At 36.6% G+C, this 22,759-nt stretch overlaps 1 protein-coding gene across 1 annotated transcript in view; it reads left to right on the top strand.

Annotated features, from left to right (window-relative positions):
- The first annotated feature begins 11,450 nt into the window (after positions 1-11,450).
- Positions 11,451-22,759, top strand: part of IGFBP3 (insulin like growth factor binding protein 3) — a 50,144-nt gene continuing 38,835 nt past the window's right edge. Inside the window, exon 1 of the mRNA XM_053713034.1 lies at positions 11,451-12,471. Within this exon, the coding sequence (XP_053569009.1) occupies positions 12,108-12,471 (364 nt within the window). The 5' untranslated portion in view covers positions 11,451-12,107. The remainder of the gene's footprint in view (positions 12,472-22,759) is intronic.

The raw sequence follows: 22,759 nt of genomic DNA, 5'->3' as shown, positions 1-22,759 counted from the left end.
GTCCCGCTCCGCGCCGGATGGAAGAAGATAGAAGATGCCGCTTGGATGAAGATGTCTGCCGGTCCGGATGTCCTCTTCTGCCCGGATAGGATGAAGACTTTGGACCCTCTGGAGGAGCTCTTCTTGCTGGATAGGAGGAAGACTTTGGACCCTCTTCTGGGCGGATTGGTGATACCCGGCGTGGTGAAGACAAGGTAGGAAGATCTTCAGGGGCTTAGTGTTAGGTTTATTTAAGGGGGGTTTGGGTTAGATTAGGGGTATGTGGGTGGTGTGTTGTAATGTTGGGGGGGTATTGTATGTTTTTTTTTACAGGCAAAAGGGCAGAATTCTTTGGGGCATGCCCCGCAAAAGGCCCTTTTAAGGGCTGGTAAGGTAAAAGAGCTTTACAATTTTTATTTTAGAATAGGGTAGGGCATTATTTTATTTTGGGGGGCTTTGTTATTTTTTTAGGGGGCTTAGAGTAGGTGTAATTAATTTTTTTTTTATTTTTTTTTTATTTTTTGTAATTTAGTGTTTGTTTTTTTTTGTAATTTAGTGTTTGTTTGTTTTTGTAAATTAGTTTAGTTGATATAATTGTAGATAATTGTAGATAGTTTATTTAATTTATTTATTGATAGTGTAGTGTTAGGTTTAATTGTAACTTAGGTTAGGATTTATTTTACAGGTAATTTTGTAATTATTTTATCTAGTTAGCTATTAAATAGTTATTAACTATTTAATAGCTATTGTACCTGGTTAAAATAAATACAAAGTTGCCTGTAAAATAAATATTAATCCTAAAATAGCTACAATATAATTATTATTTATATTGTAGCTATATTAGGGTTTATTTTACAGGTATGTATTTAGCTTTAAATAGGATTAATTTATTTAATAAGATTTATTTTATTCCGTTAGATTTAAATTATATTTAACTTAGGGGGGTGTTAGTGTTAGGGTTAGACTTAGCTTTAGGGGTTAATACATTTATTAGAGTAGCGGCGAGGTCCGGTCAGCAGATTAGGGGTTAATACTTAAAGTTAGGTGTCGGCGATGTTAGGGAGGGCAGATTAGGGGTTAATACTATTTATTATAGGGTTTTTGAGGCGGGAGTGAGGCGGATTAGGGGTTAATAACTTTATTATAGTAGCGGTGAGGTCCGGTCGGCAGATTAGGGGTTAATAATTGTAGGTAGGTAGCGGCGACGTTGGGGGGGCAGATTAGGGGTTAATAAATATTATGTAGGGGTCGGCGATGTTAGGGGCAGCAGATTAGGGGTACATAGGGATAATGTAGGTGGCGGCGGTGTGCGGTCAGCAGATTAGGGGTTTAAAAACTTTAATAGAGTGGCGGCGATGTGGGGGGGCCTCGGTTTAGGGGTACATAGGTAGTTTATGGGTGTTAGTGTACTTTAGAGCACAGTAGTTAAGAGCTTTATGAACCGGCATTAGCCCAGAAAGCTCCTAACTCCTGAATTTTCTCTGCGGCTGGAGTCTTGTCGTTAGATTTCTAACGCTCACTTCAGCCAAGACTCTAAATACCGGCATTAGAAAGATCCCATTGAAAAGATAGGATACGCAATTGACGTTAGGGGATCTGCGGTATGGAAAAGTCGCGGCTGGAAAGTGAGCGTTAGACCCTTTCATGACTGACTCTAAATACCAGCGGGCGGTAAAAACCAGCGTTAGGACCCCCTAACGCTGGTTTGGACGGCTAACGCAGAACTCTAAATCTAGGCGAAAAATCAGTTAATTCATATACACAAATAAGCCTTAAAAAGCAAAGCTCGTACATTTTATACTCTGCAGCTGGAAAAAAAGTAATTGGAAACACATTAAGGGAAAAACAATTTTATTGTATACCTTTAATACTTCATGTGGTGGTTAGTTTTACTTTTTTTATACTTTGCGCGGGCGGGTACTTTTTTTTCGTAATACTTTGTGCGGGCGGTTCGTTTTTTGTTTTTTTATTTCTTGCAGGCGGTTACATGTTTTTTAGTTATTTCATGCGGGCGTTTGCGGTTATTTCATGCGGGCGGTTGCGTGTTTTGTTTTTTTAAGGCTTTGTTTGCCTACGCTACATCCAGATGGATGCAGCTTTGCTGCATCCATGTGGATTCTTTTGGCTGTGCGTGCAGCCAACATTCTTTTGGCTGCCTCGCGCAGCCAACATTCCTTTGAGAATATGTGTGCAACTGGTGACGGCAACGGATGCGTTATAAACGCGATTATAGTATAGATTACTGAAATTAGCAAGTAGGTGGAACTAGATTTTTTGATAATAATAATTTACTTCTGTCTGTTGATGATGTGGGTCATGCATAAATAAACATTTAAGGGCCAGATGAGTCCTCCAGGCTATAGTTTGAGCAGTGATGGCAAATTTCATGACAGATGAAGGCTACGGATCAATATTTTAAAGGCTTTAAGAATGGCATATTATTTCTGATTATCCTAACTGTAGTGTGAGAATAATCTAGATTTTATTAAAGACACAGAAACAACTTTGTCGTTCAGCATCTGGGTAGAGCTTGTTAAATGGTGGCTAAAAATAGCCACTAATTAGCAAGCGCTACCTAGGTGCTGAACCAGAAATGGGCTGGCTCCTAAGCTTATATTCCTGCTTTTTCAAATAAAGATACCAAGATAACGAAGAAAAATTGATAATAAGAGTAATTTAGAAAGTTGTTTAAAATTCCATGCTCTGTCTGAATCATGAAAGAAAAAATGTGGTTTTCATATCCCTTTAAGTAGTAAATCAATACACAACACAGAACAACAAATATGTTTATCCCCTTCCTGTCGGGACTCATTTGTCTACTTAGGAACAATGTTGAAATCAGGCGATCATTCATGCGATTGCGTGATTTCAATGATGGGATAGGTTCAGGGGAGAATGTCTATGACACTAGGCACACCCCCAGCCTGCAATCCCATATACTGTAGGAAGCGGCTTAGGGTTCAGGACAGCTGAACAGTTATGATGTTCCATGCTAATGGAATTAACGCTCAGCACAGTTAGGATGGCATAGGATGGCAGCGGGAAGAGGTTAACTTTCTTAAGGCATCAAAACAAAGAGTCCAATTTGGATACTACCAGTCACTATTTGGATATTTAAATTACTCTGATTGGTCTTTTACTTCACTATCCACTCAAAAAGTACTCTTATTGGTAACCATGTTCTTTATTTTATTTCTAAGTGTATTGCATACTGTATTGTTGTTGCTTTCAGATGCTGTCCTGAGCAGTATTACACAAAAGATGAGTCTCTGGTCTTGTAATAAAATGTATAGCTATGACATCACATTAACAATAACTTATTTCCTACAAATATCCAGAGGCACAGGGCCAATTTTAGGTAAGGTGGTAGGGTACTCTCTATTTACTATTTCTCCCTCCACAAAACCTAGTGCAATTGTTTTTCAACAGACAAGCACCACACACCACCTGCCTTACACGTTCGCTTTCATAAAGGTCATAATGTTAGAATTAAGTTTTGCAGTTGTTATAAGACAAAGACAATTAGGGACAGTTGTGCAGCAGGGTTAGCATTGAGAAATCTGCAGTGTGCAAGAAAATAAGAAGTCCACATTTATTTTTTTATTATTATTATTACTAATTGTTAAGCCTGCCCAGAGGGCAGTATATGTGTTGTTAATAAAAAAATAAAATAATAGAACTACAGAAAAAAATAAACAAATTATCAAAATTAAAAAAATTAAACCTAATCCCTATGAAAATAAAAAGCCCCCCCCCCCCAAATAAAAACACCCCCTAATCTAATGCTATACTACCAATAGCCCTTAAAATGGCGTTTTGTATGGCATTGCCCTAAGTTAAACAGCTCTTTTGCAGTTACCAAAAATTCAAAGTCCCCACTAACAGTAAAACCCACAAACCCACCAAACCTCCCAAAATAAATAAACCTAACACTAAAAAACCTAAACTATCCATTGCCCTGAAAAGGGCATTTGTATGGGCAGTGCTCTTAAAAGGGCATTCAGTCCTTTTGCTGCCCATCCCTAATGTAAAAAAATAAATAAAAAAATTAAAAATAAACCTAAAGCGACACTGAACCCAATTTTTTTCTTTCGTGATTTATTTCTATTATCAAATTTTCTTTATTCTCTTGGAATCTTTATTTGAAATGCAAGAATGTAAGTTTAGATGCCGGCCCATTTTTGGTGAACAACCTGGGTTGTCCTTGCTGATTGGTGGATAAATTCATCCACCAATAAAAAAGTGCTGTCCAAAGGCTGAACCAAAAAAAAAGAATAGATGCCTTCTTTTTCAAATAAAGATAGCAAGAGAACGAAGAAAAATTGATAATAGGAGTAAATTAGAAAGTTGCTTAAAATTGCATGCTCTATCTGAATCATGAAATAAAAACTTTGGATTTCAGTGTCCCTTAAATCTAAACCCTCCAAAATTAAAAAAATAAACCTAAATTTAAATTAAGCTAAAATTACAGAAAATAAAAATATCTAATATTACAGAAAATTAAAAAACTAAATTACCAAAGTTTAAAAAATTAAACCTAATCCCTATGAAAATAAAAAGCCCCCCAAAATAAAAACACCCCCTAATCTAAGAGTAAACTACCAATAGCCCTTAAAAGGGCCTTTATGTAGGGCATTGCCCTAAGTTTAACAGCTATTTTAGGAATTAAACATACTAAGACACCCTGCCAGTAAAACCCACCAAACCCCTCAAAATAAAAAACCTAACACTAAAAAACCTATCCATTGCCCTGAAAAGGGCATTTGTATGGGCATTCAGCTATTTTGCTGCCCATTCCTAATCTAAAAAAAAAAAATAAGCGTGGAGGATCCTCTTCTTTCGATCGCTGCTGTGGCGTCCCTTGAATTCAAATCAGCCAATAGGATGGTGAAAGAAGAGGTCCCCGCTTGGAAGAAGACTTCACCACATGGAAGAGGACCTTCTCTGCTGGACTTCAGGACCCGTGAGTATCTGGGCTTTAGTGTTAGGTCTTTTAATTTTATTTATTTTTTTAGATTAGGGATGGGCAGCAAAAAAGCTGAAGAGCCCTTTTAAGAGCACTGCCCATACAAATGCCCTTTTCAGGGCAATGGATAGTTTTGGTTTTTTTAGTGTTAGGTTTTTTATTTTGGGGGGTTTGGTGGGTGGTGGGTTTTACTGTTAGGGGTTCTTAGTATGTTTAATTCTTAAAAGAGCTGTTAAACTTAGGGCAATGCCCTACAAAATGCCCTTTTAAGAGCTATTGGTAGTTTATTCTTAGATTAGGGGGTGTTTTTGTTTGTGGGGGCTTTTTATTTTCATAGGGATTAGGTTTAATTTTTTTAACTTTGGTAATTAGTTTTTTTTTCTATTATGTTAGCCTTTTTTATTTTTACGGGGTGTTGGGTTAGGGGTTTAATAGGTTAATTAGGTTTATTGCCATTGTGGGGGGTTTTCGGTTTAGGGGTTAATAGATTAATTAGGTTTATTGCGATGTGGGGGTTTTGTGGTTTAGGGGTTAAAAGTAATTAGGTTTATTGCGATGTGGGGGTTTTGCGGTTTAGGGGTTAATAGAGTAATTAGGTTTATTGCGATGTCGGGTTTTGCGCTTTAGGGGTTAATAGGGTAATTAGGTTTATTATGATGTGGGTGATTGACGGTTAAGGGATTAATTACTTTATTATTTTGTGATGTGTGGGTTTGCGGTGTAGGTGTTAATACGTCGTGTGGGAGGTTAGTTTTTTTTTGTTATACTTGGTGCGGGCAGTGTTTTTTTTTTTTTTTTGTAATGCTCCGTTTGTCTACTCTGCATCCCGGTGGATTCCGAAAATGACAGGGTGGTCATTTTCTGAATCCACCTGGATGCAGCTTTGCTGCATCCAGGTGAATTCTTTTGGCTGCCTCACGCTGCCAACATTCCATTGAGGATGCGTGTGCAACTGCTGACGGCGACGGACATTACAAACGCAATTATAGTATAGATTATTATTATTTTTTTTTTAAATATTTAAATTCCAGAAAGGGGGGCAAAATAAATAATGAATGCTTATTGCAAAGTAGTTTTACTATGCATAACTAAACTTTTTACATTAAAATCTCATGGTGTATACAGTCCCTTTAAAGAGTTTATCTCTAGAAACTCATAGAACCTCATCTAATAATGAAATTAAATATGTTCAAATATGTTCTTTTTCATCTCTTTCCGTCAAACTTCTGTCGTTTCTAAAAATCCTTTTTAAATCCTAGCCTGTTCAAGATATTTTTTAAATGTTGCAGATTGGTCCAATACTTTTTTTTAAGATTTTATTTATTTAATCATTTTTATATATCTAAATATAATTGTGTTTAGCACATAGCACCTGTCATAGTTGTCTAATTCCTTCCTAACACAAGAATGCATAGGAATTGTGATGGAATGATATAGACGCTATTCCATTGTGCTGTCCAATGTGTTGTTTTGGGGGTTATTTAGGATTTAAAATGAAAAAGCTTTACACTGCAAAATAATCCCAAGTGTTTTCTGACCCCTTTTTTAGCCACTTTCCTGCAATAGTGTGAACAAAATACACTCAGTATGCAGTGCTTGATCAATACCGTCTTTGTAGCATGAATTGAATTTAGTCATTATCTTCCTAAAATATGAGAAAACCTAGTCAAAAAGCGACCCCTATTGGTCTGTTTTTGTAATGCATATGATTGCAAAATCAAGGTTTGTGTTGGTCTTTGCTGTAGTGTTAATGTACAATGTATTTTTTTAATATACTTATTTTCTCAGAAATGTTCAGAACTGGGAAACTGATCAAGAAAAAAAAATATAGAATTCACTATATCGGAAATAAAATAGTTCTCTTGCAAACTGAGATCTTAAATGTTATTCCAAGAACTTATGTACTGCGAAAAAAAACTAGAACATGGACGTTGTAGGGAAAAAAAATCTTTAAAAGGAGATCTATTAATAAACATATATACACCGCATGAAACACGGCATATGATGATAAAAACAATAACATTGTTAAATGCAGTACTGTACAATGTTTAAAACAATTGGGAAACTAAATATATCGATATGTTGATCAATTAAAGTTTAGGACAATAATCTGTAAATTTTTGCTGCAGTAACACATTTTCTTGTAATTTGATAATATTCTATGACTGTAATATTTTTCATTATTGGTTATTATAAATTACTATATTCATACCAAGAAGATATGCAAAAATGGAGAATTTTTTTTTTCCTTTAATTCTAATTAGTATAAATGTGCAAATACTTATATAGCCAAACACACATTAGTTTCACCATAACAGAACCTTTAGAATTCTTATTATTTACATTGATCTGAACCTTAAAGGGACATGAAACCCAAATTTTGTCTTTCATGATTAAGAAAGAGCATGCAATTTTAAACAACTTTCCAATTTACTTATCTAATTTGCTTTATTCTCTTGATATCCTCTGTTGAAAAACATATCTAGATAGGCTCAGTAGCTGCTGATTGGTGGCTGCACATAAATGCCTTGTGTGATTGGCTTACCCATCTGCATTGCTATTTCTTCAACAAGGGATATCTAAAGAATGAAGCAAATTAGATAATAGAAGTAAATGGGAAAGTTGTTTAGATTTGTATTCTCTTTCTGAATCATGAAAGAAAAATGTGGGGTTTCATGCCTCATTAAAAATACAGTTAATGCCTAAAAAATACTGGTTGAGTAGCAACCCTAAGCATAACTTATTGGGATACTGGAGACACAGTCATTACCAGGCCTATAATGCAGGGTCATGAATCTGTATATATTTTATTATATTTGTATTAAATACCATTTGATAGGCTTTTTGGTTGCCAAAATATTAATATGGTATTTTGGAGTTGTAAGTTAGCTTTACACATGAAATCAAGGTGTCCTGTTTTTTTTTTCTTTCATTTTTCTATTAACTGATGTTTTTGATTAAATGGCCACTAAATGCAGTAAAATTGCTTAATTAACATGTGCATAATAAACAGTCAATGCAAAAACACTCTGAATTTGAAATAAGCAGTAGATTTTTTTCTGGCAAATGTATTTTTTTCTCCCATTTTCTAGCCCCGTGTATCATATGACAGACATCAGCCAATCACAGACTAGTAAGTGTAAGAAAGTGTAAATATAAAAATAAAACAAATTGCAAAATTTAATAATGGAAGCAAATTGGAAAGGGTCTTAAAATTGCATGCTCTCTCTGAATCATAAAAGTTTATTTTGACTTGAGAGTCCCTTTAAGGAAAAAGTAATTAAAGGGACACTCAGGTTAAATTAAATGTTCATGATTCAGATACAGCATGTAATTTTAAACAACTTTCCAATTTACTTCCATTAAAAAAAATGTGCACAGCCTTTTATATGTACACTTTTTGAGTCACCAGATCCAACTGAGCATGTGCAAGAATTCACAGACTATACGTATATGCATTTGTGATTGGCTGATTGCTATCACATGGTACAAGGGGAGTTGAAATATACATACATTTGAAATTTGTTATAAAAAAATTTACTACTCATTTGAAGTTCAGACTAAGTGCTATTGCATTGTTTTGTTATCTTGCATTTGTTGATTATGCAAATCTAATGTGTTGACTGGTCCTTTAAGAGCCATCGCTCTCTGGCTTTTTCTTTTAGATGTGGGTGTACCGCTGAAAAGAGGGATCGATGAGGCTGCCTTACATCTATTTTTTTCCCACTGTTTTTAAACTGTACCACAAAAGCGTTAATATATTGTTTAGCTATTGTAACTAGAGATTAAGCCCAAATGACCTTCATATGGAATTACATTTTATACTTAAGGGTTAGTCTAGTCAAAATTAAAATTTCATGATTCGGATAGAGCAGGCAATTTTAAGCAACTTTATAATTTACTCCTATTATTATTTTTTCGTCATTCTCTTGGTATCTTTATTTGAAAAAGCAGGAATGTAAAGCTTAAGAGCCAGCCCATTTTTTGTTTAGCACCTGGGTAGCGCTTGCTGATTGGTGTCTAAATGTAACCACCAATCAGCAAGCACTACACAGGTGCTAAACCAAAAATGGGCTCCTAAGCTTACATTCTTGCTTTTTTTTAAAAAGATACCAAGAGAATTAAAGGGCCATTATACACTCATTTTTTCTTTGCATAAATCTTTTCTAGATGATCTATTTATTTAGCCCATAAAGTTTTTTTTTTTGTTTTTTTTAAATGTATAATTTTGCTTATTTATAAATAACATTGCTCTGATTTTCAGACTCCTAACCAAGCCCCAAAGTTTTATTTGAATACAGTCAGCTACCTTCTCCAGCTTGCTCCTGTTTGTGTAAAGGGTCTTTTTATATGCAAAAGAAGGGGGAGGGGGAGAGTCTTATTTCCCACTTGCAGTGGGCTTTCCAACTGCCTTTTCAACAGCGCTAAACTGAAAGCTTGTAAGTACATTTTTAAACCATTTTATACTGGATTTTTATATCAGTATCTGTGCATCTTATTCTTTATAGTAGTGTCTATTACATGCAGTTATGTGAAAATGAGTGTATACTGTCCCTTTAAGAAAATGTGATAATAGGAAAGTTGCATGCTCTATATGAATTATGAAAGTTTAAATTTTGACTAATTTTGACTATCACTTTAAAAACCGCGTATTCTGATTGCCAGTCTCAAATTATTTGTAAAAAACAATGCGAAGGTCCTTAATTAAAGGGACACTGAACCCAATTTTTTTTCTTTTGTGAATCAGATAGAGCATGCAATTTTAAGCAAATTTCTAATTTACTTCTATTATCAAATTGTCTTCATTCTCTTGGTATCTTTATTTGAAAAGCAAGAATGTAAGTTTAGATGCCTGCCCATTTTTTGTGAACAACCTGGGTTGTTCTTGCTGATTGGTGGATAAATTCACCCACCAATAAACAAGTGCTGTCCATGGACTGAACCAAAAAAATAGCTTAGATGCCTTATTTTTCAAATAAAGATAGCAAGAGAACGAAGAAAATTTGATAATAGGAGTAAATTAGAAAGTTGCTTAAAATTGCATGCTCTATCTGAATCACAAAAAAAGAAATTGGGTTCAGTTTCCCTATCTAACTATCAGCATCCTCCAATTCTACATAGTAGTTTCATCGACACGGAAAACAGTAGCTCACCCCAACCCCCATGATGGCTGCCCGCAGCCAAATAGTGTTGCAAAGTGCAAACTATCGGAGCTCCCGCCCCATGTCACGCACCGCGTCCACAGGAGACACATCCGACCCCACCCTTTCAGGTGGGAATTTGTGAAGTCCCCCCAAATATATTTTTACTGGAGATACTACTCCATAGCCTTTAAAAGTAATACTAATTATAGGAATGATAGTTATAATTTAAAAACTATTTGCCTTTTTATTTATTAATCTGAAGTAAAAACATCTGATTTTTAACTCTTTTGGAGAGCCGTTTGGAAAAATTCATGCTAGTCACTATATTCAATTCTATTGGGTGACTCTAAATTTGCCTTATGTCTGCTGCACGTAGTTTGTTCTAATACTGGAGTGACTGAATAATTAAAGGGATAGTCTACACCAGAATTTTTATTGTTTAAAAAGATAGATAATCCCTTTATTACCCATTCCCCAGTTTTGCATAACCAACATGTTTATATTAATATAATTTTTAAATCTGTGATTACCTTGTATTTAAGCCTCTGCAGACTGCCCCCTTATCTCAGTGCTTTTGACAGACATGCAGTTTAGCCAACCAGTGCAGACTCCTAAATAATGCCACGGGAGTGAGCACAATGTTATCTTTAATGACACACATGAACTAGTACTGTCTAACTGTGAAAAACTTTCAAAATGCTCTGAGCTAGGAGGCGGTTTTCAACAGTTCAGAAATCAGTTTGAGCCTACCTAGGTTTAGCTTTTCAAAAATACCACTAAGGGAACAGAGCAAATTTAATGATAAAAGTAAATTGGAAAGTTGTTTACAATTGCATGCCCTATCTGAATCCTGAAAGTTTCATTTTTACTATACTGTCCCTTTAACTTTCAGGTGACAGCCTCCTGTCATTTATACTACATAACTATTCCTGTGTGCCACCATTCCATGAATAAGTATGACACATGCATTCATCTTTTTTTATTATTATTATTATTATTATTATTATTATTATTATTATTATTATTTAAGCATGGTTTGAAATTCCACTAGGAACAAAAGTCTATCTTTTTTTAAAAAAAAATGGTAGCTGCAACTTTGCCAAATTATTTTTTTTCCCTTGAAACAAAAGGCAAGCAGTTTTTTTCCCCGTCAATGGGTGTTCTCAGAAGTGCACATGAACACAAATCAGAAGCAGACTCCCCTTCTCCTCCTCTTCTATTAAACCGTAACCTGTATTCACACATCTCCCTCTCTGTTACCTTCCTGAAAGTTATTCAGCATGCATATTCCTGGGCGTTCCTCCAACAGACGCTGTATATAGCCAGAAGTTGAATGAGAGAACAGATGGGGAAAGGACTTTTAGAGCAGAAGCAACTGAAAGAAAACATTTACAGGGTTTCTTTTTTTCTCTCACTAAAAGTTACTTTTATTCAATTATTTATTTGCTTTTACTGGAGTTCTTAGCCTTTATTTGTTTGACTTCACATGTGATTTTCTTTTTTATTTATTGAAATATGGACTATTATTTTTCTCTAGCACTGCCTTAGAACTTTGTACAGAGAAGAGAGGTTTATAAATCTGAGCACTGACTTGTTGAGTATAACAGGCGTGTTTGTAGCCTGTGCAGTTTTGTTTTGCAAGTGAGGAATCCCCCACTCTTTTCAGGCACACAAGACAGTGCTTACTAACATAGCTGGGAAGGGGGATAATAAGATATTAGTTGATGCAATAGTTTGCTGAAAGTTCATCAGAGTTTATAAAGGGAGGAGGTGTGTGTGTCCCAGGTTACCCCACACAAATTAGTGTTAATTACTGTGTTTCTGTAGAATGATTTAGTTAGTTACCACCTAAAGGTAGTTATTGAAATTTTAACATGCAGTAAGTTTTCAACTGAAGAAACTTTTAGCTTTACACTAAAAAAACTTTAGCTTTACACTGTGTACCTGACAGTGCTTCCAAGTTTGTGTACATTAGTGACACTAAAGAGTGCGAGTCTTCTACTTGTGCACTTGCTGCCATGGTCTGCAGGTTGTACGTGCTGTGTACAGTGGCATTAGGCTTGTGGTGCCAACTGGCCCTGGCTGTGGGTCCAGTGGTCCGGTGTGAAACGTGTGACACCAAAGCTATGGAGCAATGCAAACCCCTGCCTTCAGATTGTCCTGAACAAGTACGGGAACCACTCTGTGGTTGTTGTATGACTTGTGCCCTGCCGCAGGGCAGCCAATGTGGGGTGTACAGTGAAAAGTGCGGCTCTGGACTTAGTTGTCAAGCAAGACCTGGCGAGCTCAAGCCCCTGCAGACATTACTGGAGGGCAGGGGAGTCTGCACCAATGTGACAGCCAGCAAGCTGAAAAACGTACTACAAGGACAAGAGGCTGCAGGTAGGCATATAGCTGCGAGCTATAGCAAACACTATCCCATAAGTGATTCTCAGTGTCTGTTTAAATGCATCAGTGTATAAATGACTTTTATTTCCATTTAGAAAATGTGATCTTTATCATTCTATTTTTTTTTTAAATAACTGTTCTGTTGTAAGGGAAGCAGGAGTCTTTATCAAATGTATTTACAACATACAGCACTGTGTTTATACCATTTATAATTGTGTTGGAATTGAAATGTAATTATCATATTGCATACCACTGCTCCCCAAAATCAAAGGGCCATTATAGTGTAAAAAGTTGTACAGTAGCCTTCCTGCAGTGCAGTGGTTTGAACCTTTGTAGTTAAAGTATTGCTTGTGACCAGAAGAGCTCTGCCAGTTACCCAATCAGCAGCAGTAGTGGCACAGCTGGGTCATGCAACAGCCACTGCTGATTGGGTCAGCGGCAGTTTCCACTAAGGACCAGCATCGCTCTATGGCTTCCAGGCAGCATTTTAACTATGTGTTTAACCCTTTTGTAGTTAAAGTGCTGCTCATAACCAGCAGTAGTGGCACAGCTAGACCATGCGACTACCAGTGCTGATTGAATCAGCAGCAGTTTCCACTCAGGACCAGCGTTTCTCTACAGCTCCCAAGCAGTACTTTACCTATGTATTTAGCCCATTTGTTGGGGCTAAACACATAGCATTGCTGGGTTGCTAGTTAAAATGACATACTCTAACACATTTTTTTAACTTTTCCACTAAAGTTTCAAAAGTGCTGTCACAAGGACTTGACCAAAATAGTTTCAGTAGAATCCATAACATCTATTTAGGACCACATATGCCCAATTTAGTTAAACATACACTGCTCATAACCAGAACCACACAGTTCCTTCCAACATACTAAAATTGCACCCCGAGACTGTATAACTACAGTTACTGCCTTCATGCTCTCTGTGCTGTATTTTTCTTCTGGAACCTCTAATCACACAGAATGTTACTCCCAAATTCCACTTAACACAGTGTTGGAAATGCTGCTTTGTGACTGGTTCAATTCTCTCACAACGTAATCTGTGATTACATTTTCTATATATTTTTTTTTTATTATTTGGAATGTTATGTGTACATATTGTGGTTTTATTGTGCTCATGTATTGTTTTGTTTTTAGTGAATCTCACACCTGCCAGATGGCCTTTTTGTGAGTTGTTTGAACATGTCCTCCTGATCCTGTCACCTAGGTGCAAAATACACCTGACAGTCTGCTTTACAGCAGAGCAAGTTCACTTGCATTAGGTGGCTTATATTTCTAAAAGGCTCTAAGTAACACATAGTTATATTTGCATCATAAACATGAAACACTAATGTTCATGTAAGCAAGGAGCACACTAACTTGGAGATTAATCTTATACTTTAAATAATTAGCTCTATATGTTTTTGTTTTTTTTAACAGTTCATTTTTCTTTACAGTGTTAAATATTAAATAGGATCATTAATTAAATTACTCACATGGCAGGGTGGGTACCACCCATTAAAGGGACATGAATCGCATGATTCAGATAGAACATGTCATTTTAAAAAGGTTTCAAACTTACACCTATTATCAGAGCATCATTGCTTTGAGAATTTTATCAATTTGCAAGAGCTGTAGAGGGCAGCACTATTTCCTGCCATATAGCGTTGCAGATACCAACTAGATATCTCAGACACAGAATATCCTGGGAATGAAGAACATGTGATAATAGAAGTAAATTGGAAAACATTTTTTAAAATTGTATGCTCTGTCTGAATCACAAAATAATTTGTTTGGGTTTCATATCTATATATCTATAAACGTACATTTTGAGCAACAGAGCTATACATATATGGATATACAGTGTGTGTGTATGTATGTATGTGTGTGTGTGTGTGTGTATGTGTGTGTGTGTATATATATATATATATATACATACATACATACATATATACATACACACACAAAGCACTCACTGGTCTTATCAGGTTGGTCTGATGAAGGGGTGAACACCTCGAAACGTCACTAAGGAATAAACGTTTGTAACACCTGATAAGACCAGTGTTCTGTGGCTTTCTCTTAGCATCCTTGCATGTGTTGATACTGTTAGTGGGAGTGCACATACATCTCTCTGTCTCTCTCTCTGTCAAAAAATAATCAGTGAAGTTCAAGCTATTTAAAAAAAAAAAAAAGTGGCGTTCACATTGTTTTACAGTGATATGATTTTGACTGTGAAGGGCCAAAATGTGTGCGTGTGTATGTATATTCTTATACACATACGAATATATGCACATTTGGGCCCTTTCCAGTGCAACAACTTGCCATATCATTTTCAAACATTTGTTTATTACAATGATAAACAGATATTTTGCATCAAATGCGTGTGTATATATTTATTTACGTGTTTCTTTTTACTTTTTTGTAGCCATAACACTTTATTTCAGGTTTTCAGTCACGCTTATTTTTTTAGCGTTGTTTGAGCACAACACATACTGCTCAACTTGTAATTTGAGCAATTTTTAGTGTGGCTACACTATCTATTGAACGTATAGGGTGCACTGGCAATTCTGTTTTACCATAGACTTTTAATAGGAGATTGTGCTCTATTCTTAGCACAGGCCCACAATATTAATCGCATACCATGCACTATCAATAGCGCACCACTTGTAATCTAGGCCTATATTAGATAATCTTAATAAAGGCCCATAACCTCTGTGACACAGGCTGCTTATACCACAAGAAGATTACACTGGACATAATTTTTGGCAAAATTGAAATCTGCAAATCTAAATTCTATCAAAATGAATAAGACAAAATTAAACTGCCTTTAAAATGAGCTAACAGTAAAATATTGCTATTTTTATACACATATGTATGTCTCATAAGGTTTTAAAAAAGCATATCGATCCCAAATATTCAAGTTTTTATTATTTACTGTGGGTTCTAAAACATCACTTTGGGTTCTTTAAAAAGTTAGGTAGACTCCTTAAGATTATGTATTTTTGTCCACTCCTGGTAATTAAACAAATGCTAGTTTTATGACTATGTCCAGATTTATATAAAGAGCCCTTGTGTCTATGCTGGTAAACTGGTGCAATGTTTATTCTAAAACTGCTTTGAGTGACACACAGAAAACAAAAAACATTGCCTTCCATACATTAGGTTTCACTCTGCACTAATTATGAAGCAGTCTAATAGATATTCAAATGCAAATATATACCATTTAGGGTATTTACCTATGTAATAGGTAGTGGATTTCAACTTGTATTCTAACACAGTTTTCAATAACTTGAGGAATGGAATAAATGTAAAGCTGTATTTTATTTATATATTAAATTCAGTATTTTTAATATATGTGTGATAGCATAAGTAAAGTCAGAATTACATTTTCAAGGTTTATGTAGTATTTGTAGTTTTAAACAACTTTCCAATATACTCCTATTATCAAATGTAGCTTGTTCTCGGGATCCTTTGTTGAAGAGTATACTTTGGAAGGCTCATAGGGGCCCAGGATTGTGCACGCATCTTTAGTAATCTATGGCAGCAGTGTTTACAACAATGTATAAAACACTGCTGCAAATAATGTTAAAAACACTGCTTACAAGGAGTAATAAAGACACCTGAACAGCCCTGAGCACCTATAAGTCTACCTAGGTTTACTCTTTATGAAAGGATACCAAGAGATCAAGTCAAATTTAACAATAGAAATAAATTGGAAAGTTGTTTAAAATTACATGCATCTGAATCATGGAAGTTTTATTTTGATTTTACTGTCCTTATAAGTACCAATGTGCAAATGATTTGGATAGAATATTAGTTAAAGGCATTCTAAAGCAGTCAAATTAGTCCAGGTAAACAGCCCTTGAAAATCCTATATGGTATATTTGATATATTTGATATCTCCTTTGATTAACGTAATTTAGAAACCAGAAATACATGAACTCCTGCACTGATCTAGGCGATCTCTCTAAAGAGCATAATTGGGATAGGCACAATATACTATACTTAAGTACACACTAAGGACTTTCACCTCTTGAAAGGACATTAAACACTAAATACATTCAATGTAACCCCATCTAATTATGTGTGGCACCATTTTGGAACTAAGGTTATAATGTGGTATTGTGAAGGAGAATTGCTGCACGCACACACGCATGCATATTAGCACTGGAATGCAGTGCAAGATAGATTCCAATGATGACAACCTAGAGAAGAATCTAGGACCCCTACTCTAGGCTGCCTATAGCAAATTGTTGCCGAGAATGGGCTGACTTATATTGATGCTTAATATGACTGGGAGATCGGGAGAACCATTAATCTGCTCTCCTGCCCTCTGCTCTGGTTCCCCTGCTTCTGTGTACTTACTATACGCAGGGCACAATGTGTGCTCTGCCTGCCATGCATGGTGCTTTGGTTGTCAGTTACCTGGAGGTGTGGGCTAGGCCACATTAAATGATAATAACCCCTTAACCGCAGGCTCCTACATGACTAAATAACATGTAGTCCTTGGGCACACTTTAGTGGATATGTTAGAGAGCCTAGCACAATGGCAGCACAGTGAAAGTGAAGAGCAGGAACAGGTGGTGGGCAGAACTGCAGGGACAGTGTTCATAAATCCAGGGGTGGCAAAAATTAGGGAAGGCTCATCTGCCCCCTATGCCCCACCCCACTTCTTATGCCCCTCTGCCTGCCTTGCCCCCAGCCTCTAGGGACAGGGCCTCCAACATCAAGTACCAGGGACCCCATACTCTAGGGCCCCCACAGCCTCAGACCCTCCCCCAGGGCCCCCGCCACCTTCCAGGGCCAGATCCCACACTACAGGGTCCCAGAGGAACAGACCTCCTATCAATGCACAGGGTTCCCTCTTTAGTGACATGCACCCACTCTACCCATCCAGCTTATTTAGTGCTAGTGCCAGCTCCTATTCATCTGCCCCCCCAGCTCACAAACACTAGCGCAGCTGTCCCATACCTTTGCCTACCTGCTGCCACTGCCTCCCTCACAGTAACAACTGCTAGAGTAGCCTAACTGTCACTGCTTTGCTAGCTTATTTAACAAACTGTGACTGGGAGCATGAGGCGCAAGCCAGGGCCCCTCCCTTGGGGCTCCCTTAAGTGCTGGACACTCAGTCTAGGTCCTAATGCCTGACAGCTCAGTCCACTCATGCACAGATTTTCCTGCTCTGTGATGCAGCAGCACACAGCTTTAGCTTGTAGCAGTTATGCTCCAGTCACTGTCTATATCCTCACCTGGAGCAGAATGGAAGCATTCCAGAAATGCAACATGTATAACCCTTTTGATGAATTTAAACACATATGGCCAGATTACGAGTTTTGCGTTATGAGCGGCTCGGTACTAATTTGCAAGTTATTTCCACCGCTCACCTCCCTATAGCACTGCTATAACAGGTTTGCAAAAACCCGGCGTTAGCGGGCAATATGGCAGCATTGAGCTCCATACCACACACAAATACCAGCGCTGCTTTGAGCTGGTTTTACGTGCTTGTGCACGATTTCCCCATAGATATCAATGGGGAGAGCCGGCTAAAAAAGTCTAACACCTGCAATAAAGGAGCGTAAAGCTCCGTAAAGCAGCCTCATTGATTCCTATGGGGAAAGAAAAGTTATGTTTACACTGAACACCCTAACATAAACCCCGAGTCTAAACACTCCTAATCTGCTGCCCCTGCCATCACTGACGCCTGTCTACAGTTATTAACCCCTAATCTGCTGCTCCCGACATCGCCGCCACCTACATTACTTATTACCCCCTAATCTACCGCCCCCAATGTCGCCGCCACCTACATTACACTTATTAACCCCTAATCTGCCATCCCCAATGTCGCCGCCACCTACCTACATGTATTAACCCCTAATATGCCGCCCCCACCTACCTACACTTATTAACCCCTAATCACTGCCCCAATGTCGTCGCTACCTACATTACATTTATTAACCCCTAATCTTCCGCCCCCAACATCACCGCCACTATACTAAAGTTATTAACCCATAAACCTAACCCTAAGTCTAACCCTAACATGACCCTAACCCTAACACCACTAACTTTAATATAATTAAAATAAATTTAAATAAAAATTACAATTAATACCTAAATTATTCATATTTAAAACTAAATACTTACCTATAAACTAAAACCTAACCTAGCTACAATATAACTAATAGTTACATTGTAGCTATCTTAGGTTTTATTTTTATTTCACAGCTAAGTTTGTATTTATTTTAACTAGGTAGACTAGTTAGTAAATAGTTATTATCTATTTACTAACTACCTAGTTAAAATAAATACAAATTTACCTGTAAAATAAAACCTAACCTGTCTTACACTAACACCTAACATTACACTACAATTAAATCAATTACATTAATTAAATACAATTAACTAAATTACACAAAATAAAAAAGAAATTATTAAATATTTAAACTAATTACACCTAATCTAATAACCCTATCAAAATAAAAAAGTCCCCCCCCCCAAATGCGGGACATTGCCCCAAAGAAATCAGCTTTTACCTGTAAAAATTTTTACAAACAACCCCCCAACAGTAAAACCCACCACCCAGACAACCAAATTCCCCAAATAAAATCCTATCTAAAAAAACCTAAGCTCCCCATTGCCCTGAAAAGGGTATTTGGATGGGCATTGCCCTTAAAAGGGCATTAAGCTCTTTTTCTTTGCCCAAACCCTAAGCTAAAAATAAAACCCACCCAATAAACCCTTAAAAAACCTAACACTAACCCCGAAGATCCACTTACAGTTTTTGAAGGTCCTCATCAAGTCGGGAGATGTCTCCATCCAAGCGGGCAGAAGTCCTCAACGAAGCTGGGAGAAGTCTTCATCCAAGCGGCAAGAAGTGGTCCTCCAGGTGGGCAGAAGTCTTCATCCAGACGGCATCTTCTATCTTCATCCTTCCGACGCAGAGCAGCTCCATCTTCAAGACATTTGGCGCGGAGCATCCTCTTCTGTTGATGGCTACTGAAGAATTAAGGTTTCTTTAAGGGACGTCATCCAAGATGGCGTCCCTTGAATTCCGATTGGCTGATAGAATTCTATCAGCCAATCGGAATTAAAGGTGAAACAATCCTATTGGCTGAAGCAATCAGCCAATAGGATTGAGCTCACATTCTATTGGCTGATTGGAACAGCCAATAGATTGCGAGCTCAATCCTATTGGCTGATAGTTATATTCTAGCTAGCTTAGGGTTTATTTTACAGGTATTTCGTTTTAAATAGGAATTTTTTAAATAATGCTAGTAATTTTTATTTAGATTTATTTTAATTATATTAAAGTTAGGGGTGTTAGGGTTAGACTTAGGGTTAGGTTTAGAGGTTAATAACTTTAGTATAGTAGCGGCGGTGACATTGGGGGCGGCAGATTAGGGGTTAATAATATTTAACTTGTGTTTGCAACGTGGGAGTGCGGCGGTTTAGGGGTTAATATGTTTATTATAGTGGTGGCGATGTCCAGAGTGGTAGATTAGGGGTTAAAATTTTTATTTTAGTGTTTGTGATGCAGGAGGGCCTCGGTTTAGGTGTTAATAGGTAGTTTATGGGTGTTAGTGTACTTTTTAACACTTTAGTTATGAGTTTTAAGCTACAGATTTGTAACGTAAAACCCATAACTACTGACTTTAGATGGTGGTACGAATCTTGACAGTATAGGCTGTACCGCTCATTTTTTGGCCTCACAGGCAAAACTCGTAATATCGGCGCTATGGAAGTTCCATTGAAAAATGACTTTTTGAAAGGTGTGGTAGTTACGTTGCGTTACGTCCAAAAAAGTTTGCAGTACAGCTATACCTGCAAGACTCGTAATAGTAGCGGTAGTGAAAAAGCAGCGTTATGAGGCTTTTTCACTCATAACGCAAAACTCGTAATCTAGCCAAATGTAAAATTGGTTTAAATATAAAATGCTGTAATGAGATAGACCATTAGATTTTTATATCAGGAAATCCCTCTGTGTATCTGTCAGTGGCGATTACTATTGCTGTGTCTTTTATGCTTGTAAACAAAATTTATAATTGTGCTACTGAATGACATTAATACAAATTCAAATATACAGTAAATACTTCAATTCAAAATCAATTTTCTCAGCAATAAAATACAGAATCTTACTTGAGTAATAACTTCAGTGATTCACTAATTTAGAATCTGGCCCCATGTCTTTGTTTTTACTTTTTAAAATTTATATTCTATCAGTAGACCTAATGGCTGGAAAGTATGTAAAAATCTACTGTCTAATTGATATTCCAGCTGTATTCATATTGTGTTTCATGTATTGATTTACCAATAGAGCTGAAACTAGCGTCTACTCATAAGAAAGCTCAACAGATTACCATCCCATGATCTTTTTCTTGTTTTTGTTGTATAGAGAATATAACTAAATAAAACAATCTAATCTTGATTTTTTTTTTTACTAAACTAAAAACAAGTGAAATGAACAACAGGATCAAAATGTAATTTACCAGGGAACTGAACCCTCTCACACAATATGAGAGGTTTATGCAATAGGATGCTATGGTGTGTCCATCACTCTTTTTTCAGTTTATTCTCATTTTGATTATGCTCCAAAATAGTTAATCTCAGACAGAGAATTTGTCTATTTGGGGTGTCACAGTTGCAAGGGGATGATGTTACAAAGAATCATGGCATATTAGCTTTAAGGGAATACAGTAGTTAATATTACATTTGGACATAAACATGTTTCATGCATAGAGATTACATTTTCAATTAGTGTAACCTTATTTAGGTAGGCCACAATTAAATATAGGCCAGGAAAATTTCAGGATGCTTAGCTCAGATTTGGAATATGTGTCTTGCACAAGATCAACTACAGTTTGACCGAAGAGAAGTACCCATCAGCACAGTCACACACTGATGCTGTGCTAGGTATGCCTGATGTCCAAGGAGCGCTACGTTGCATGGCATTCTCTCCACAATCAATTAACCTCAACTACAATGAATGGCAACATTTGAGAAGGCAAATGCCAAAGAATGCTGTAACATCTCTGAACACTGTATGGGATGCTCTAAAGAAGTGTTGGAATATTGTGGATTGTAAAATTCCACACAAAGTTGGGATATCAATGCCAGAGTTAACAGTCATTAAATGGACATAAAACCCACTTTTTTTTTTCTCCATGATTCAGAAACAGTGTTTCCCAACCTTTTGTTAGCAAGTACCCATGTAGGCATACATTTATTTTCTATGTACCCCAACTGTAGCTCAAATATTGATCTTTTAAATAGACAAACATGGAAATCATGTGTGTCAATTGATTTCACAAGCTTGTATCAGATATGTTAATGAAGTAAATATATAGGAATCAGATATTGGTTTTATGTTTTCCGGAATTTAATATTTGGCAATATTACAACAGAGAATAATAAACACACAAAACACAGATATATAGTCCATTTATATTAATTATATGCAATTAATGTGCTTCTTACATTAATAAAGAGGAAAAAGAAACACCTTTCTGCATGATGAGGAAAGTTTTATATTTATGGTACCATCTTTCTATTTTTAACAACCATTTCATACACAGTTATCCGTCTCATTTTACTGTGGTACACTACAGTATGATCCACGTTATCCTATTTTAAAGTGACACTTGGTCACAGTAATACACTTTCTCTGTTCATATTAGTAAAGCTCAACACCAGTCCTCATGTGCCAGAATCTAAGGTTTTAGACATTTGAGGTGAATCAATGTTTGAGCAGTGGTCCAAACAAGGCAGGGAAATATTCACACTCTGCCATGTTAGGAGGGCTCGAGGGTAGAAATGAGAAACCAGCTTTCTTTGAAATGTCATGTTTACAATAGTTACATTGGGGAAAAAATAATGAAGGTCAATCCCTGGAGTTCCTCTTGCCAATGCCCCAAGTACCCCCAGGGCTACACGTACCACAGGTTAAGAAACTAGGAGATAGAGCATTTAATTAACAACTTTCCAATTTACGTATTATCAGATTTGCATCATATCCTTTGTTGAAGGAGCTGGGAGCTCAACACATCGGATGAGCCAATAACAAAATGCATATATGTGCAGCCACCAATCAGTAGCTAACTAGTGCATTGCTGCTTCTGAAGCTACCTAGGTTTAATATTCAGCAAATAATACCAAGAGAAGAAAACACACTAGATAATAGAAGTAAACTGGAAGGCTGTTTAAAATTGCATTCTCTATCTGAATTGTGAAACTTTAATGTTGACTTCACTGTCATTTTAAGGCAAATAGTGGCCATACAAAATATTAGGAAATTTTGATTATCA

The sequence above is a fragment of the Bombina bombina genome, chromosome 5 (genome assembly GCF_027579735.1).
Source record: "Bombina bombina isolate aBomBom1 chromosome 5, aBomBom1.pri, whole genome shotgun sequence".
Lineage (NCBI taxonomy): Eukaryota > Metazoa > Chordata > Amphibia > Anura > Bombinatoridae > Bombina > Bombina bombina.
Note: the sequence above shows the minus strand (reverse complement) of the source record. Positions and strands in the feature narration are given on the sequence as shown.